This window comes from Heterodontus francisci, unplaced genomic scaffold (genome assembly GCF_036365525.1).
Source record: "Heterodontus francisci isolate sHetFra1 unplaced genomic scaffold, sHetFra1.hap1 HAP1_SCAFFOLD_410, whole genome shotgun sequence".
NCBI lineage: Eukaryota > Metazoa > Chordata > Chondrichthyes > Heterodontiformes > Heterodontidae > Heterodontus > Heterodontus francisci.
In genome coordinates, this window is record NW_027140485.1 from 682,881 (window position 1) to 704,204 (window position 21,324).

At 42.2% G+C, this 21,324-nt stretch overlaps 1 protein-coding gene across 1 annotated transcript in view; it reads left to right on the forward strand.

The window, feature by feature from the left end:
• LOC137359980 (adenylate cyclase type 8-like) overlaps positions 1-21,324 on the forward strand; it is a 264,866-nt gene that overhangs the window by 144,425 nt on the left and 99,117 nt on the right. Inside the window, exons 11-13 of the mRNA XM_068025574.1 lie at positions 3,794-3,955; positions 6,040-6,351; positions 7,731-7,790. Of these exons, the coding sequence (XP_067881675.1) occupies positions 3,794-3,955; positions 6,040-6,351; positions 7,731-7,790 (534 nt within the window). The remainder of the gene's footprint in view (positions 1-3,793; positions 3,956-6,039; positions 6,352-7,730; positions 7,791-21,324) is intronic.

Here is a 21,324-nt window from a genome sequence, read left to right on the forward strand (position 1 = left end):
AAGTCCAACCCGGCCAATTACCGCCTGATCAGTCTACTCTCAATCATCAGTAAAATGATGGAAGGTGTCGTCAACAGTGCTGAGCAATAACCTGCTCAGTGACGCTCAGTTCGGGTTCCGCCAGGCCCACCCAGCTCCTGAGCTCATTACAGCCTTGGTTCAAACATGGACAAAAGAGCTGAACTCAAGAGGTGAGAGTGACTGCCCTTGACATCAAGGCAGCATTTGACCGGGTTTGGCATCAAGGAACCCTAGTGAAACTAGGAACTAGGGGGAAAACTCTCCGCTGGTTGGAGTCGTACCTAGCGCAAAGGAAGATGGTTGTGGTTTTTGGAGGTCAATCATCTGAGCTCCAGGATATCACTGCATGAGTTCCTCAGGGTAGTGTTCTGGGCCCAACCATCTTCAGCTGCTTCATCAATGACTGTCCTTCAATCATAAGGTCAGAAGTGGGGATGTTTGCTGATGATTGCACAATGTTCAGCACCATTCATGACTCCTCAGATACTGAAGCATTCCGTGTGGAAGTGCAGCAAGACCTGGACAATATCCAGGCTTGGGCTGATAAGTGGCAAGTAACATTCTCTCCAAACAAGTGCCAGCCAATGACTATCTCAAACAAGAGAGAATCTAACCATCTCCACTTGACATTCAATGGCATTACCATCACTGAATCCCAACCTATCAACATCCTGGGGGTTACCATTGACCAGAAACTGACCAGGAGTAGCCATATAAATACCATGGCTACAAGAGCAGGTTAGAGGCGAGGAATCCTGCGGCAAGTAACTCACCTCCTGACTCCCCAAAGGCTGTGACCATCTACAAGGCACAAGTCAGGAATGTGATGGAATACTCTCTACTTGCCTGGATGGGTGCAGCTCCAACAACACTCAAGAAGCTCAACACCATCCAGAACAAATCAGCTGTTTGATTGGCACCTCATCCACAAACATTTACTCTCTCCACCACTGACGCACAGTGGCAGCAATGTGTACCATTTACAAGGTGCACTGCAGCAATGCACCAAGGCTCCTTAGACAGCACCTTCTAAACCTGCGAGCTCTACCAACTAGAAGGACAAGGGCAGCGGATGCATGGGAACACCACCACCTGCAAGTTCCCCTCCAAGTGGGACCCAAAGTAGTAGTCTCTCAGATGAGATAGTTGAGGCAAATGTAGAGGTTAAAGCAAGCAAGTCCAGTAGGCAGGCCGGGCAGGGGCAGGACAGGGAGTGTGGAAAGTCTGGTAGGCTAAACTGCATTTACTTTAATGCAAGAAGCCTTACAGGTAAGGCAGATGAACTCAGAGCATGGATCGGTACATGGGATTGTGATATTATAGCTATTACGGAAATGTGGTTGGGGGATGGGCAGGACTGGCAGCTCAATGTTCCGTGGTACCGATCTTTCCGGCATGACAGAGGTGGAGGTATGTTCCTGTTAGATGGAAGGGCAAGGCTGGCAAGTTTAGGGAACCTTGGTTGACGAGGGATATTGAGGGTCTGGTCAGGACAAAGAAGGAGGCATATGTCAGGTATAGGCAGCTGGGATCAAGCGAGTCCCTCGAGGAATATAGGGGATGTAGGACTACATTTAAGAAGGAAATTAGGAGGGCGAAAAGGGGCCATGAGATTTCCCTGGCAGATAAGATAAAGGAGAATCCTAAAACATTCTGTAAGTATATTAAGAGTAAAAGGGTAGCTAAGGAGAGAGTAGGTCCCCTTAAGGATCAGTGTGGTAATCTATGTGTGGAGCCACGGGAAATGGGCGAGGTCTTAAATGAATATTTCTCGTCCGTATTTACCGTGGAGAAGGTCATGGAAGCTAGTGAGTTCAAGGGAGGGAACAGCGATATCCTGGAGCATATCAACATTACAAAGGAGGTTTTGAAGCGCATTAAGGTGGATAAATCCCCAGGGCCTGACCAGGTGTATCCCAGGATGCTATGGGAAGCAAGGGAGGAGATTGCTGGGGCCCTGGCAGAGATTTTTGTATCATCGTTAGCCACGGGTGAGGTACCGGAAGACTGGAGGATAGCTAATGTTGTACCTTTATTTAAGAAGAGCAGCAGGGATGAGCCAGGGAACTACAGGCCAGTGAGCCTTCCATCAGTGGTGGGAAAGTTATTGGAAGGGATTCTGAGAGACAGGATTTATATGCATTTGGAAAGGCATGGTCTGATTAGGGATAGTCAGCATGGCTTTGTGCGTGGGAAATCCTGTCTCACGAATTTGATTGAGTTTTTTGAGGAGGTGACCAAGAGGATTGACGAGGGCAGGGTGATGGACGTTGTCTACATGGACTTTAGCAAGGCCTTTAACAAGGTCCCGCATAGTAGGCTGGTCCAGAAGGTTCGAACACATGGGATCCAGGGTGAGCTCACAAATTGGATACAAAATTGGCTTGGTGATAGGAGGCAGTGGGTGGTAGTGGAGGGTTGTTTTTCCGATTGGAGGCAGGTGACCAGTGGTGTGCCGCAGGGATCGGTGCTGGGCCCTCTGTTGTTTGTCATATATATTAATGACTTGGATGTGAATGGAGGGGGCTTGATTAGTAAGTTTGCAGATGACACCAAAATTGGTGGTATAGTGGACAGTGAAGAAGGTTGTCTAAGGTTACAACAGGATATAGATTAACTGGGAAAGTGGGCAAGGGATTGGCAAATGGAATTTAACGCAGACAAGTGTGAAGTGATGCATTTTGGGAAGTTAAACCAGGGCAGGACATATAGTGAATGGCAGGGCCCTGGGGAGTGCTGTTGAGTGGAGAGACCTTGGGGTGCAAGTACATAGTTCCCTGAAATTGGCAACACAGGTAGACAGGGTGGTGAAGGCGGTGTATGGCATGCTTGCCTTCATCGGCCGAGGCATTGAGTACAAGAATTGGGACGTCATGTTACAGTTGTACATAACGTTGGTTCGGCCGCATTTGGAGTACTGTGTGCAGTTCTGGTCGCTGCACTGCAGGAAAGATGTGATTAAGCTAGAAAGGGTGCAGAAAAGATTCACAAGGATGTTGCCTGGTTTGGAAGGCTTGAGTAATAAAGAGAGATTTGATAGGCTGGGTCTGTTTTCCCTGGAGCGAAGGGGGCTGAGAGGGGACATGATAGAGGTATATAAAATTATGAGAGGCATAGATAGGTAGATAGCCAGAGTCTGTTTCCCATGGTAGGGGTGACTAAAACAAGAGGGCATAGATTTAAGGTGAGAGGGAGGAGGTTTAAAGGGGATCAAAGGGGTAAATTTTTCACACAAAGAATACTGGATATCTGGAATGAGCTGCCTGAGGAGGTGGTGGAGGCAGGAACAGTAGTAACATTTAAGAGGCAACTGGACAGGTACTTGAATGAGCAAAGCATAGAGGGATATGGAATTAATGCAGGCAGGTGGGATTCGTATCGATAGGCATTATGGTTGGCATGGACGCGGTGGGCCGAAGGGCCTGTTTCTATGCTGTACGACTCTATGACTCTAAGTCACACACCATCCTGACTTGGAACCATATCGCCATTCCTTCACTTAAACTGGATCACAGTCCTGGAACTCCCTTCCTAACAGCACTGTGCGTGTACCTACCCCACATGGACTGCAGCGGTTCAAGAAGGCAGCTCACCACCACCTTCTCAAGGGCAATTAGGGATGGGCAATAAACGCTGTCAGAGCCAACGATGACCACATCCCATGAACCAATAAAAAAAAAGCTTTGTGTTGATTAAGGATAGCCAGTATGGATTGGTAAAAGGCAGACAATGCTTGACTAATCTAATTGAATTTTGTGAATAAATAACAAAGAAGGTTGATGAACGGAATGCGGTGCATGTTGTTTGCACGGATTTTGAGAAAGCATTTGATAAGCTACTATATAAAAGGCTGGCTAACAAAATAGAGGTTCATGGTGTTACGACCGACCGCTCCAGTCAAAGCCCCCAATCAAAATATACGATTCTGATTGTGGTGGGAGAAACACACTGTAAAATCAACCCCGTCCCTCCACATATCACCTAACATATCATTTAATACTTTTCAAATTAAAGAAAGACCCAGCCAAATTGTACCATGTATTCATCCCCAAATGAGGCTAACCAAACCAGGTGTCTTTAAATCAACAAATTAACTCTTTAATTAGAAGAACTAAATTCTTATTCTTCACTATGAAGATACAAATGACATTTAAATTAGAAAAAATTAGAGTCATTGCAAATTTACAGTCCAATGTTGCTTGAAGTGCTCACAGTCGTCCGATGCGGGAACAAAGGTTCTTCCACAGTAGAACAGTCCATAGTTTAATTCCAGTAGTAGGTGATGCTTTCCTTCTCCAGCGAATTTCAACAATTAATGACTTGCAAACACTTTTAATAGAATCAATCTGACTTTAGAGTTTTTGAGGGATAAAAGATTGTGACAGTATAACTTCCCTTTCTTCAATTTAAATTACCAGAGATTTTTTTTTTGGCTTGACTTTCTTAGAATTTTGAGAGATAATAATTAAACAGACTAAAATCCTATTCCTTCAATTTAAATGGCTGAGAGCTCTTTTTCAGGTGCTAAACATCACAGCTGTCTGTGACGTGTGTCCTCTGTGTCTGTGTTCTGTTAGAACAAACTGTCTTCAACTAAAAAGCCAGTTCAAAATTGAATTGTAACAAATGTATCTCGATACTCACTCCCAGTGGCTGTATCTATGGTTACGAGAATGCACCATTTGAATCGCAGTCTCCAAATGGCTGTTTCTAAGGCAATGGAAATTTTATTTCATCAATTCACTTATGTCCTTTAGAGAAGGAAATCTACTCTCCTAACTAAACTAAACTAAACACCTTCCTATAACTCCTGAGGCTTGCTGGTTCTTAAAGCAATACTAATCCTTTGCAAGCCTTAAAGGCAAGCTGCATCTTCCCGGAAAAAAACTACAGGTGGTGACAATGGAATAGGAGGGTCAGTGTCAGCTTGGATAAAACATTAGCCTAAGGATAGAAAACAGTGAGTCATAGTAAATAGTTGCTTTTCATACTGTAGGATGGTAGACAGTGATGTTCTCCAAGGGTCAGTGCTGGGACCTGTGCTTTTTTGCCATGTATAAATGACTTGGATCTTGGAATACACAGTAGAATCTTAAAATATGCCGATGACAACAAACTTGGAGGTGCAGCAAACAAGGAGGATGATATGAACCGCCTGAAACAGGACATAGGCTAGCAGAGTTGGCTGAGATGTGGCAGATGGAAGCTAACACTGGCAAATGTGAGGTGATGCATTTTGACAGAAGGAATAGGGAGAAGCAATATAGTTTTAATGGCACAGTTCTTAAGAGTAAAAGACAGAGGGACCTGGGGGGTGCATGTGCATCGATCTTTTAAGGTGGCAGGACATATTGAGAGAGTGGTTAGTCAAGCATATGGGATCTTAGACTTCATGGAGGCATTGAGTACAAAAGCAGGGAACTTATGCTGAAAGTTTATAAAGCTCTGGTTAGGCCACGACTGGTGTATTGCATCCAGTTCTGGTGAACACGCTTCAAGAAGGATGTGAGGATCCTTGAGAGGGTGCAGAGGAGTTTTACCAGATTGGTTCCAGGGATGGAGGATTTTAGTTACAAGGTTAGATTGGGAAAGCTGGGTTTGTTCTCCTTAGAACAAGGAGGTTGAGGGGAGATTTAATGGAAGTGTACAAGATTATGAAAGATTTAGTTAAGTTAAACAAGGAACAACTGTTCCCATTAACTAATGGTACAAGGATGAAGGCACACAGATTAAAAATTTTAGGCAAGAGATGCAGGGGGAATATGAGGAAGCACTTTTTTACGCAGTGGCTGGTAATGACCTGAAACTCACTGCCCACAAGGGTGCTGGGAGCGGAGACAGTCAGTGCATTCGAGAGGAAGCTGGATGGCCTCTTGGGGGAAATAGACTTGCAGAACCACAGGGATTGGGACTGACTGGATAGCTTCATGGAGAGCTGGCATGGAATCTATGGGCTGAATTACCACCTCCTGTGCCATAAATGAATCTATGCCTCTTGTGGGATTATGCCATGTGCAGGATGGCTGTCTTATTCAGCCATGTGTCAACAGGCACTGGATCATGTTGTATGTGGAGGTTTTGGAGAGATGTCTTGCACACAAATCCACCCATGTATCTTCTACCTACAGGCATCAAATGAGGATCGGCCATTTCATCTCCATCATGTTTATTTACTGCTGGCTACAGTTCTGTAGTTTGGCTGAAGCGTTCAGCTGTCTCCCGAAGGCCTTGCACGAACTATGCGGCTGGATTCAGGAGACGTACAATGTCAGAATGACCCTCATGCTTCTCTCCATCGTGGTCAACTTTATCTCATCTATATATGACATGGTGAGTGTGTAGTAGATTATAATCCCAGTTGAATCAGGCAGATCTCAGATGATCACTCTCAATTTAAGATTGAGAAAGACAGATTCCAAAGATACTTGAATTGGTCTGAAGGATTGATCCGATGCTCCCTATAGGAAAGGAACCAGCTGACAATTTTACTGTCCTCCATATAGCCTTTTTATCAAGTTTCAGCCAGATTATAATAACCCAGATATTATGAGGGTCCGGGAATCTGTCCTCAGCAATGTACCTCCCCATTAAAGAGTGTATGGTGGTGGGTTCACATGTTAGAAGACTGTGAGACAATATAAGTTCTGCTTTATATAAAAGTTTATTAAAAAAACAAGCATGCAATGCACAGTCAGTGAGACAGTCAATTGCAATTCTAATAATTCTAGGAAAAAATAGAATGTACAATCTGGTTTCTAGTAGAGAATCCAATTTTTAAATATGGATATTTTAAAAGTAGGATATCCATCAATTATTAAAGTAACATTTACCTTAAATCTTTGACTGTAGAGTTAGCGAGATACCTCTTTCCCTGTTAAGGGGAGAACTATCATCACTTTCCTCCAGTAGTCATACCATTACCTTGAGAAACGTTGGCGCAAGTCCAACAGATCCAAAACTCCACTGTGTGCTTCCAATATTTAGACTGTTTCAAGTTGCATAAATAATTTCTTACGTATGGGGGTGTTACCTCAACTGCAAGTAAGTTTGTCCCCCTTTATTTCCCAAATAAGGCTGTATAACTCTTAATTTCTAGGTAAGGTTCATCCTATTTAATTCCAAAGAAAGGTTGTATAACTATTAATTACTAGGTAAGGTCGGCCCTCTTTGATTTCTAAGAAAGACAAGCTGCGAGCCTTGTGATGGTCTATTTTTCATTAGTCATCTAACTTTATTTCAAAATTTTTGGGTTTGGTTAGCTTTTTCAGAAATTCAGTTGGTTGTGGTTTAAGGCTATCAACTATTACACTGTGGTAGTTTTGCAAACTATCACAAAAGCTATGTTGTTAATGTTTTATTGTGTAGTGAGCTTTGTGACATTAGGAACAGATCCCTCTTCTCAGAAGCTGCCTTTATGGTTTAAAGATGAGGCAAGCTTTTTAACCCAGAGGCATGTCCATGAATTTTTTTAACCTTTTAGGAAGATTAACGCTTTTTAAATTTTTAATCCCTCATTCATAGGAAAATAATTCCTTTAACGTTATAACCCCTCAATATGGACGGATTCCTTCACAAGTGGCAGAGCTCATGGGATCCTCTCCACTGGGGTTTGGCAGGGGCTCAGCTCTTTGCATTCTGGCACATCACATATAATATTGCCAGCTGAGTACACGACACAGAGCCAAGGATTTTATTTTATTCTTTCTCAGGATGTTGGCATCAGTGGCAAGACTAATATTTATTGCCCATCCTCAGTTGCTTTTGAGAAGGTAATCCATCCAAAACTACAGGTTGATACAGGGCTATGGAGAGAGAGTAGGGCCGTGGTGGTATATTCCAGAAAGTCTGGTGATGAAGGATAGAATAGGAGCTAATCTTTACACACCTTTTTGTAGGTTTTTATTTACAGAGATACACATTGCAAACATGCACCTCCGAACTCAACTAGCGCAGTTTCAGTCTGTTCCTATTTACAGGAGCACAAGGTAATGCCCATCACCTGCATATAATTAAACATGATTATTTTATATTAAACAGATTTCTTTCTCTCTCTTCAAATAAAAATTAAACTACCAACATTTCAAAACCAATTAAATCAAATGTTCTATGCAAAGAATTATGTTGTGAGATGCCCCTCCTGTAGGACCCCTAACAGTTTCTTTGTACATGCATTTCTTTTTGCAAAACATTCAGATAATTCATGAGCGTAATCCATCTATTTAATTTTAAGATTTCCTTTCTCTCCAGCATTTGTTTCAAGCCATCCCACGAGGAATGATTATCTACATAATATTCGATGGGTATACTATCTTCAGTATGGTCGTTGTACAGAATCTCACTTTAATGTTTGACAAAAAGAATCCCATATCCTTATGAGCAAGTATTTCAGCAGCCAAAGTACTTTTAACAACCCTTTTTATTTTCTTAGCTTCCTAAGCTAAAGGACAACATTTCCCATTCTCACTTAACAGAAGTATTATGAAATAAAATTGCTGCAGATGCTGGAAATCTGAAACAAAACAAAAATACTCAGATGCTGGAAATACTCAGCAGGTCTGGCAGCATCTATGAAGAGAGAAAAAAAGTTAATGTCACATAGGCCCCCACCTGCCAAGAATGAGGAATATTAATTTCGCCACAGGAACATTAATTTTGAACTGTTACTGGAGTGAAGAAAGACAGGTTTAAAAAACCAACAATGGATTCTTGGCCGGAGAGACATTTTTGCATATTAAAAGAGAGTACTTGGAAAGAACAAAGGGGCTACTCACCGCTCCAATTTAATCCACAATGGACTTTTGATTACCAGGCATTGAGGGTGGGGGAGGTTGCATTCCAGGTTAACTGTTAAGATGGCTGAATATACAAACGGACATGGTCACACCAGCTAGCCACGTGACTAACCTGCTGGGTCACCTCAGTTTTTTTTAAATTTGAACTGCTCTCATCCCTTTCTCGCCCACTTTGGAATCCATTGAAGACACAGGAACCCCAAAAGAGAGAAAAGTCTCCTACAGTGAACAAGGTTTAAGAAGGATACTGGGCCCCAATGAAAATCAAGATCAACCTACAAAAGGACCCGACAATGAGCTCGAAGCACAGTAACAAAAGCCCCTCCTCAGAGATTGCCTCAAACTGTTCCACTTTATCTTTTCTTCTGCTCTTTTCTGTCTCTATATGCATGTGCATATCGTGTATGCATGCTAACGTGGGGTGCGGCGTGTATCTGTAGGCGTTAACTGAATTAGAGTTTAAGTTTTAATAAATTTCACTTTCCGTCTTTACACCTAAGAAAGCCTGTTTGTGTTCATTTCTTTGCCTGAAAATTGGAAAGCGGTGAACAAGGATTCACCAAGGGGGAGCTCAGAACACAGTGTGTTTAAAATTAAACCCTGTTAGAGTAAGACCAGGTGAAGGCTGAAAGGGACCCCCAGCCACCTTTCTCACCTGGTCGTAACAGAAATTTGGGGGCTAGCGTTCAGAATTTTACCCACAGACAAATGAGAGAAATTGGAAGTGGGAAGCCAAATTGTTCCCAATCAAAAAAGGGCAAGATTTCAATACAGGTTTTCTTGTGGTTGTGTGTGATTGAATACTAACATGTCTGCAACTAAAGCGAGTAGCTCTCCAAGCCAGGGTGTAATAACTTGGGAGAAGTTAAAAGCACTGTCTATGGAGGAGTTGAGGAAAATGGCTGAACAGTGTGGGATTACTGTATGTGGCAAGGCTAGGAAGTCCGAACTCCTAAGGCTAGTGGCCAACCATTTTTCCTTTGAATCTGAAGAAGCAGAAACAGGGTTAGAAACAGACTCTGATAGAGTATTGTTAGCAAAGATACAATTGGAGCAGAGGAAACTTGAATTAGAGGAGAGGGAGAAAGAGAGAGCCTTACAGAAGGAACGTGAGGAAACAGAAAGACAGGAGAAATAACAAGAGAGGAGAGAGAGAGAGAGAGAAAGAATATTTCAGAAAGAATTCGAAGTAAGAGCTGAAGCGCCTTGAGTTAACTAGAGGGTGACAGAGTAACCCCAGTGAAAGCATGGCCAATATGGAGGAGCGTAATTCAGGGCTGGGTACAAAATTGCTAAAACTTGCTCAGCTAATTCCAAAGTTCAATGAGGAAGATGTGGAAGAATTTTTTGTGTCTTTTGAGAAACTGGCAAGGCAGCTAAAATGGCCAGCTGAGACCTGGCCTCTTTAACTACAAAGCAAGCTAACTGGAAAAGTCCATGATGTTTATTCCTTGTTGCCAGATGACAGTTCATCAAATTATGAACTGACCAAAAATGCTATCCTCGGGACATATTGTTACGACCGACCGCTCCTGTCAAAGCCCCCAATCAAAATATACAATTCTGATTGTGGTGGGACCAACGTACTGTTAATTCAATCCCGTCGTTCCACAGATCAGCTAACATATCATTTAAAACCTTACAACTTAAAGAGAGACCCAGCCAAATTGTGCCATCTACTCCGCCAATGCCATTAACTAAAACTTTAGTGTTCAAGGTGCTCTCTGGTGGAAACCTCATATCTTTCCCCAGCAAGAGAGTTTGGGTTGCTCCTGTACCCTGAGTATAATGATAGATTTTCCTGTCTCACTTACAGGATACGGAGTTATTCTCCCCTTTGACCAAAATTCATCATAACTGTCAGGTATTTTATTCTTAACCACTACACTCCTCTTAGTTTTAGTATCTGGTTTCACATTCACAGCTGTCGTTAAAGCTATAGCCTGGTCTGCTGTACTGTCAGTCAGTGTCTTTTCCTCTGCACTAACTTTGCATACCCTAACAAGTCCTGTGGGTTTACCTCGCAATTTCCAGCATTCTGAATGAAAATGACCCGTTCTGTTGCAATGATAACACTTTGTCTTGCGAACCTCACTTCTATCCTCAGCACCTTCCTTTCTGACCTGAGGAGGTGATCCTGGGGCATTCCCAGCTGTTCCTTCTTGTCCCCGGCTACTTGCCTTCCTTTCACATTCCCACTTTCTATCCTTCTTGGGTTTATGGGGTGATGGACAAAGTAGGTTGACTTAGTCACAAGCACAAAATTATCAGCAATTTCTGCTGCTTGCCTAGCTTTCAAAACTTTCAGGTTATCTATATGAGTCCTCACTACTGAAAGAATGGAGTTTTTAAACTCTTCTAAAAGAATCAGTTCTCGAAGGTTCTCATATGTGGTTTCTATCTTTAAAACCCGTATCCAATGGTCAAAATTCAATTGCTTCACCTTCTCAAATTCTAAATATGTCTGCCCAGCCAATCTCTAAGTTCTGAAACTTCTGACGGTAAGCTTCAGGGACTAACTCATACACAGCGAGAATAGCCTTTTTTGCCATCTCATAATCTTCAGAAGCCTGGTATGGCGGCACAGTGGCGCAGTGGTTAGCACCGCAGCCTCACAGCTCCAGCGACCCGGGTTCAATTCTGGGTACTGCCTGTGTGGAGTTTGCAAGTTCTCCCTGTGTCTGCGTGGGTTTTCGCCGGGTGCTCCGGTTTCCTCCCACATGCCAAAGACTTGCTGGTTGATAGGTAAATTGGCCATTGTAAATTGCCCCTAGTATAGGTAGGTGGTAGGGAAATATAGGGACAGGGTGGGGATGTGGTAGGAATATGGAATTAGTGTAGGATTAGTATAAATGGGAGGTTGATGGTCAGCACAGACTCGGTGGGCCGAAGGGCCTGATTCAGTGCTGTATCTCTAAACTAAACTTCATGAGCTCTGCATGAGCAATATCCAGCTTTCTTTCGGCCATTGCATCTGTTTGGCTATTTTTTCAAAAGATATGATAAATACCTCTACGTCCCTTTCCTCGGACTTAGGAAGAGCTGTATAAATTTAAACAGCTTATCGCTGGGTCCTGATCTAAATTCAGATTCTTCCTGACCCGAATTTTCCCTGGATTCAAGACTACCCTTTTGTCTTAATTCCATCTCTTTTAACTTAAATTCCCTCTCTTTTTCACTTTTTCTCCAAAATGCTCCTTCTTTCTCTCTTTCCTCCTTTTCCAATTCAAGTTTTCAGAATTCTTTTTCTGCCTCAAGTTTTTTTGTTTCTTTTTCCTGCTGAAGCTCCAGTTTTTTCATTTCTAACTGAATCCTAGCCAATTCCACTGCATCACTCTCGAACCTATTACCTTCATGTCTTTTGTATTCACTTTCTTGTTTCTCGTATTGCTCTTCATCTGTATTACCCTCATCATCATCATCTTCTACTAATTCCAGATGTTCAGCTATTAATCCAATTATCTTTGCTTTTTTGGCACCTGATTTCAATTCCAACCCCAATTTCGCTGCCAATTCTTTTAATTTGTTCTTAGTTAAAGTTATCAAGTCACTCAGGGAAACATTCTGCTTTCCCAAAAACTCTGCTACAACTACTAATGCCATAACAATGGTATAGACTGTACCTTATTATACAGGAGACCTGGTTCTTTTAATTTCTTTGTAATTGGTGTCAAATTTAGATCCCAACAATCAAGTTTCCAATTGATAAGATCCCAGACTCGAGAGCAATTAATCTGATGCCAAACGCAAGACTTCAATTTAAATATGTTATCCCAGAGATGAGTAATTACTATGATTCCAAATGTGAGCCCTCCAAATTAGTCTGATTCTGATCCCAGGTGCGAGCTACCGAATTAAATATGATTCAACTGCGAGCGAGCACCCAATTGCGATATGATTCAAATCCAGAAACCCAATTAATATGTGATTCAAATCTTGTATAATCCCCCAATTAATATGTTATTCAAGTCGCGGACGAGCCCCCAATCAATATGTTATGACCGACCACTTCTGTCAAAAGACCCCAATCAAAATATATAATTCTGATTATGGTGGGACCAACGCACTGTTAATTCAATCCCGTTGTTTCACCGATCGGCTAACCTATCATTTAAAACCTTCCAAATTAAAGAGAGACCCAGCCAAATTGTGCCATCTATTAACCTCCGAATGAGGCTAACCAAACCAGATGTCTTTAAATCAACAAATTAACTCTTTAGTTAGAACAATTATATTCTTAAATACTATAAAGATATAAAAAACATTTAAAATAGAAAAAATTAGAGTCCTTGCAAATTTACAGTCCAGTGTTGCTTAAACTCCCCACAAGATGTTTCTCGAAGTCCTCACAGAATGTTGCTTTCCTTCTCCAGCGAATTTCAACAATTAACAACTTGCAAACACTTTCAACAGAATCAATCTGACTTTAGAGTTTTTGAGGGATAAAACATTGTCACAGTATAACTTCCCTTTCTTCAATTTAAATTACCAGAGATTTTTTTTTTGGCTTGACTTTCTTAGAATTTTGAGAGATAATAATTAAACAGACTAAAATCCTATTCCTTCAATTTAAATGGCTGAGAGCTCTTTTTCAGGTGCTAAACATCACAGCTGTCTGTGTCTGTGTGTCCTCTGTGTCTGTGTTCTGTTAGAACAAATTGTCTTCAACTAAAAAGCCAGTTCAAAATTGAATTATAACAAATGTATCGCTTGATTCTCACTCCCAGTGGCTGTATCTATGGTAACGAGAATGCACCAGTTGAATCGCAGTCTCCAAATGGCTGTTCCTAAGGTAACAAAAAGGCACGTGCCCTCCCTATAACTCCTAAGGCTTGCCGGCTCTTAAAGCAATACTGATCCCTTGCAAGCCTTAAAGACAAAGCGCATATTCTGAAAAAAAAACTACAGGCCAGTGACAATATGAATTAGTACCCGAAGTCTATCGCCAAAAGTTTAGAACCCTCAAAAAGCAAACTAATCAAACATATCTGGAGTTTGAAGGAAGTAAGCAGCTGGCTTTTGAGCAGTGGCTGAGCAATCCTAAAATATAGCTCAGCTATGAGAATCTCAGGGAAGTAGTTCTGTTAGAGGAATTTAAAAATTCTCTCCCACTCTCAATAAAGACCCATGTAGAGGAGCAGAGGGTTCAGAGAGCCCAGCAAGTGGCTGTTCTGGCTGATGAGTTACCTTTAATTTATAAGTCGGTTTCACGGGGCGAACCTTTCCAAATAACCCCCACAAATCCGAAAAGGATAAAGGGTGGGAAGGTGATCTCCGCCCAGGCAGTCCTGGGAGAGAAAGGAAAGCAGGAGACACAGGGGGCCCTCCTCCAGCCAAAAAGGAAGGTGCTTTGAGCAAGAGTGAGACCCAGAGACCTGTGTGCTTCCATTGTAATAAAGCAGGGCATTTAAGAGCTAACTGCTGGAAACTAAAGGGAAAATGATGGGGTTAATCAGGGCACACCCACTCAGTGCCGACGGGACCCTTATGGAAAGCACAGCAAAACAAGCTGTGGCTTTAACTACAGTAAGAGTGAGACCCAGGAAGCTTACTATGGCCCGTGCAGGAAAAGGAAGGCTATCAGAGTTTTGTGTTTGAAGGGAAAGTAACCCCATACCCCTCGAGTGGAGCCAGCAAGTCCATAGTGATTCTTAGGCACACAGGGGCCACAAGATCCCTTTTACTGGGAAAAGGCCTGACCTTTCCCCCAGAGAGTGCATTGAACACCAGAATGGTGCTGAATGGTATTGGAGGGCAGTGTATGCCTGTCCCTGTACACCTGGTGCACCTGGAGTGCAACCTAGTTTCGGGATCAGTGACCATAGGGATTTTCCCTAGTTTGCCTGTGGACGGGTTTGACCTGCTCTTGGGTAATGATCTGGCGGGGGTAAAGGTGGTAGTACCACACACCCACCCCCCCCCCCCCCCCCCCGCCCCCAGTAGTGAAAGAGAGATCGCAGGAAGTCAGAGAGACAGGGCAGTGGCAGGAGATGGTCCCCTGCAGTTTCCCTGAATGTGTAGTGGATCAGGCCATGATCAAACCAACTCCCCCAGAGGAGACTGCATTGGCACTGCAGGCAAATGACCATGAGGTCTGCCTGGCTGAGACTTTCTTTGGAAAGTTAGAAGACCCAGGGAATGAATTAAATGGATTTTCCCTAGCTGAGGCTCAGGGAGCCAATCCAGTATTGCAAGAGTTAGCACAGGCTGCCCATTCTGAAAGTGAAGCAGAGGGAGTCCCTGATTGCTACTATTTAAAGAAAGAGATACTGATGAGGAAATGGAGTTCTCCTCAGAGACCTGAGAACAAGGAGTGGGCAGTCGTTCACCAGTTAGTGGTGCCACAGAGGTACCGGAGAGAAATATTAAGAAGGGCCCATGAGACTACAGTGGCTGTACATGCCGGTATTAGAAAGACCAAAGCCCGCATAAGACAGCAGTTCGACTGGCCAAAACTCCACAAAGAGGTGGTGGAGTACTGCAGGAGTTGCCACATCTGCCAGATTGAGGGGAAACACCAACCTACAGTGAAACCTGCACCCCTAAGTCATGTACTGGTGTTAGGAGGATCCTCCAGCAGAGGCTGGTGAACTGTAAGGGACCCCTGCCGAGAACAAAAGGGGACAGGCAGGCACAAGGCTGGCAAAAGTTTAGAAAGAGAAAGGGAAAAAATGACCAAGAGGGCAGGTTAAAGGAAGTCCGGAAGGAATCCCGGATGAAAACTCCTACTGTCCGATCAGCCAACTGCGAAAAATTTGAAAAGTTATACCCCACTTCCTGTAAAGTAAATACAGACTCTAGAAACACCCCACCAGAGCTGATAACAGCATATACAAGAACCTGCAGAGAAAAAGAAAGACCTCTAGGGGGCAGAGAAACTGTGAGGGTGATACCTCACTGAGTGGAAGTGCCACAGGGGAGTGCTGTAGGGTCTGCACAGATACCTGCAGGCAGGAATGTCCCAGAGAACAAAAGGGAGATTAACAAAGAATCCTCCCCCACAGTCAGAGAAAAAGAGAACCACCAATCCCCTGAAGTCAAAAGCCTTTGCATGACTCAGCAAAGCACTGAATGAGAGTTCAGGATAGACTCGCCCACTACTAACTCTCCAGGAAAAAAATTACCTTAGCAGGAACCAAGACCCGAGGCAGTCATGGCGCTGGGCAAAGTGAAAAAAAGCTTCCCCAAAGAACCACATGGTTACTGGGATGCCAAAAGGGGAAATTAAAGCAGCACTGGCACCCAAAAATGACAATTTTAATAGGCTTTAAGATTTATGAATGAATGGAAATGAATGAGAGAAATGCACGGTTTTTCTTTCTGTATCTTATAATTTCTTTCAAACCTTTTAATAAAATGCACCTTTTTTTTCAAATCACATTTCGTTCCCCTGCATGTGGAGGGGGCCAAGAATGAGGAATATTAATTTCGCCACATGAATATTAATTTTGAACTGTTACTGGAGTGAAGAAAGAACTGGTGAAAAAAATGCACAATGGATCCTTGGCTGGAGAGACGTTTTTGCATATGAACAGGCAGTACTTGGAAAGGACAAAGGAGCTACTCCCTGCCCCAATTTAATCCACAATGGACTTTTGATTACCAGACATTGAGGATGGAGGAGGTCGCATTCCAGGATAGCTGCTAAGCTGGCTGAATACACAAATGGACATGGTCACACCAGCTAGTCACATGACTAACCTGCTGGGCCACCTGAATTTTTTTTGAATTTGAACTTGCCACAGAGTTTTGAACTCAGAAAGCTCCTGGCTCCTGTTTGCTCTCATCTCTTTCTCACCTGCTTTGGAATCCATTGAAGACACAGGAACCCCAAAAGAGAGAAAAGTCTCCGACAATGAACAAGGTTTAAGAAGAATACTGGGCCCCAATGAAAAGCAAGATCAACCTACAAAAGGACTCTACAGTGAGCTCGAAGCAGAGTACCAAAAGCCCCTCTTCAGAGATTGCCTCAAACTGTTCCACTTTATCTTTTCTTCTGCTCTTTTCTTTCTCTATTTGCATGTGTATATCGCATATGCATGCTCGCATGGGGTGTGGCATGTTAGCCGAATTAGAGTTTAAGTTTTAATAAATTTCACTTTTCTTCTTTGCCTTATAATTGGAAAGCGGTGAACAAGAATTCACCAAGGGGGGGGGGCTCAGAAAACAGTGTGTTTAAAATTAAACCCTGTTAGAGTAAGACCAGGTGAAGGCTGAAAGGGAACCCTAGACCCCTTTCTCACCTGGTTGTAACATTAACGTTTAAGGTCTGTGACCTTTCATCAGAACAATTCTGGTCACAGACCTGAAACTTTAACTTTGTTTTTCTCTCCACAGATGCTGCCAGACCTGCTGAGTATCTCCAGAAGTATTATGAAACTAGCTGCGTTAGAATACCCAGTTCAACTTACCAATCAGGCTTCACAATTGCTCTATTTCTTCTTTAGATATAATATCATCTTTCTATGATGACTTAGTATGATTAACTGGAATGGGCGTACAACTCTTTAAATAGGATTGTTGATTTAAAGTTATTCCAGACCTACTTTACTTTATATCTAAACTAATATATTTTGAACCCCACAAGCCTGACTCCCATTTTAAATTCTACTCCAATCTTATTAATAACACATTTCTCGAATTCTGCAGTGCCGCCCCATAAGAAATCACCAACTCGCATCCTGAAGATACCTGAAAGTTTTTCTTTATGATACCAATAAAACATTGTGCGTTCTGCTTTTAGTTACATAATTTCTTTTCATCAAAACAGATCTCACTGAAAAATGCCATACCCTGGAAGCATCATTCAGGCTATAGTTGCATTTGTTTAGTTCCTATAGTGTTCCTTCTGTATCTCCAGTTTCTTTGGGTGATTTCAGTAACACTTAACTCTTTGTAAAGGATTACCCTGCAGAAATGTGGCTTTTATGTTGATTGATCTATCCTCCCATGAAGATGTGGCCAAAAGAGATTTTTAATATTACTTTTCCAGGTGTGGGAGAATCTACTCTAACATCTGCATCACCCAGTAACTCTTCAAACCCTTAGCAACTAGCTTCACTTCAGCCTTATAAATCCCATCTGCAACGACCTTTTCAGTACAGATCCACCTATGTGACAACGTTGGTTGCCCCTTATCTGGTACCTTAGAATAAACTCCAAACTCTCTCCAACTCTCTCTCATTCCCTTTGTTTTGCCTCATATTAGTTTATCCTCAACTTTATTGCCATCTACCAAAACTTCAAGATCATGAGGATTTCTGCTTCAAGTTCTGTTCAGAGACTGTTCTCTGGCCTTTATTTCATTGTCTAATCTATTCTAGCTTCACCCTCTATTTCCACTTTTGTGTCTATCAGGACTACTACTGTGAGATCGTCATCTTTCTTTTAATACTTGCACTTCACTTTCTAACTCTCCACTCTTTCACTCCATTCTGCCACTCCATGGATTCGCTTCTTGGCCATCATCCTGAATATTCAACCAATATTTAAACTTGCCAGTAGCTTTTCCTGCATGTTCCACAATGGTCACATCCCTCCATTCACTCGACCCCTCTGGAATATATATATCCCCCAAGAACCCATTCTTGGCAATTGGCCTTTGGAAATGATAGCTCTGTCCTCTGTGTCATGATGACTCATATTTATCACTATCTAGCAATTGATCCACCATATTCTGTTTCTTGGGACCTTCATCACAAAACACATGAGCATTTGAGATTTATTTCTATCAGCTGCTCAGAGTCTGAAATGTTGTAATTCCGATTAATCGTGAGGAATGAACTTTAACTGTTTGCCATTTTTGATAACTACTGTCTTACCATCACAACCAGTTACCTTACCAGGGCATTTCCATCGCCTATAATTGTCCCTTTTATAATATACTCAATCTCCTGAATTGAAGTCTGTCTCAGATGGTCTTGCATGATGTCTTAGGGCCCTTCAAATTTTCTCCAACCTCAGCCCCGATGAAAGCCTGTCTCCATGCATGCAAAACATTCAAATGTGCATAAAAATGGAACTTATAGTCCTTCTGTTTTAGCAGGTATTACAATCACACAAAACAGAAGGCAATTTGAGATTTCGTCCATAGACTAATTGATAGCAGTGTACCACTCATGCCAGATTATTAGCTTGCAGTTTGGTTGATTGCGAACATACGAATTAGGAGCAGAAGTAGACCATTCGGCCCCTCGCACCTGCTCCACCATTCAATAAGATAATGGCTGATCTGTTTGTGTCTCGAATTCCACACTCCTATCTACCCCCGATAACCTTTGATTCCCTTGCCTAACAAGAATCTATCTACCCCTGCCTTAAAAATATTCAATGACCCCGCCTCCACCACCTTCTGAGGCAGAGAATTCCAAAGTCACACAACCCTCTGAGAGAAAAAATTTCTCCCCATCTCTGTCCTCAAAGGGCAACCCTTAATTTTAAAACAGTGACCCCTAGTTCTGGACTCACCCACAAGAGGAAACATCCTTTCCACATCCACCTTGTCGAGACTATTCAGGATCTTATAAACTTCAATCAAGTCTCCCCTCACTCTTCTAAACTCCAGTGAAAACAAGCCCAGTCTGTTGAACCTTTCCCCATAAGACAACCCGCTCATTCCAGGTATCAATCGAGTAAACCTCCTCTGAACTGCCTCCAATGCATTTACATCCTTCCTTAAATAAGGAGGCCAAAACTGCGCACAGTATTTGAGATGTGGCTTTACCAATGCCCTGTATAATTGAAGCATAACATCCTTACTTTTATTTTCAATTCCTCTTGTAATAAAGGATAGGATTCTATTAGCCTTCTTTATTACCTGCTGTACCTGCATAGTAACTTTTTGTGACTCCTGCACTAGAACACCTAGATCCCTCTGCACCTTGGAGATCTGCAGTCATTCTCCATTGAAGTAATACTCTGCTTTTTTATTCTTCCTGCCAAAGTGAACAACTTCACATTTTCCCACATTATACTCCATCTGCCAGATTTTTACCCACTCACTCAACCTATCTATATCGGTCTGAAAACTCCTTATGTCCTCTTCATAACATACTTTTTTACTTATCTTTGTGTCATCTACAAATTTAGCTACCCTGCCATCGCTCCCCTCATCGAAGTCATTGATATAAATTGTAAAAAGTTGAGGCCCCAGCACAGAACCCCTGTGGGACTCCACTCATCACATCCTGCCAATCAGAAAAATACCCATTTCTGCATACTGTCTGTTTTCTGACAGCCAGCCAATCTTCTATCCATGCTAATATATTACCCACTACGTCATGAGTTCCTACTTTGTGCAATAACCTTTTATGTGGTACCTTGTCAAATGCCTTCTGGAAATCCAAGTACACTACGTCAACAGGCTTCCCTTTATCCACAGCACATGTCACTCCTTCAAAGAACTCTAACAAATTGGTTAAACATGAGTGCCCAGCTACAAACTCCTTTATGATTGATTCTAACACTTTCCCCATGACAGAAGTCAAGCTAACTGGCCTATCGTTACCTTTTTTAGTCTAAATGTTCATAAACATTAAGATTCACTTCCTGATGTTTTTCTTGTTGCTGTGAATTCCTCTCTGTTTTATTCTCTTTAATTGTTGGACTAACATTTTTGTTTCATGTACTTTTAGTTAATCTGCGCAATTTGATTCTAAATGATAATTAGAAGTAATGGGTCATTAAAATGTATCTTCTGTTTTTCATCCACAAAGATCTTGATAGCAGATATATTTTATTTGGGTGGGGGTTTCTTTATAAATTTGTTTTGGCCAACACACGTGGGAATCCATCTCCATATTTGAGTCTTTACACCAAACTATTAAGGAATCCACACAAAAAGAATTTATATTTGCCTGATAAGAGAGCGCACTCATTGTGTAGGGAAACAGTCCACTCACTTAAATCACCCGTTCAGCTAAGATTTTATGCAGCATTTCATCAATTGCCTCATGATTCCTTTCACAGAGTCCGTTGCTTGAAAGGACTTTTAGCTGCGGTATTCATGACCACAAAGTTCATCTTTTACACATGCCTTCGATAAACTCATCATTGGCAAATGCCCCTCCACCATCAGTCAGAAGCTCAGCTGGTGCTCCAAGTCTGGTCCCTATCCATTTCTCCATGATTTTATTTATAATCACCCCTTTGTCCTTGCCATATATTATTGTAGAAAGATTAAATCTAGTCGCCAGGTCTACAAAATGTAGACTGAGAATATTTATGTCTTTGTTCCACACATTTAGATCTATGGCAGCTACCTCATTAAAGTCCCATGCCAATGGAAGACTTACAATAGGACATGGTGGCATCCTCTGATACTTTCTACAGTTTGCACACTTCTCATTAATCTCTTCTATTCGCCTTGCATAATCTTCATCAATCACACCTTCATCCTTTATCAGGATTTTTAAATCTTTGACAAGTCGGGTGAGCAAGTTCAGATTGAAACAGGGCTATAGGGAGAGAGTGGGGCAGTGGGATTAGTTTGGGATCAATAGGGGCTATTGGG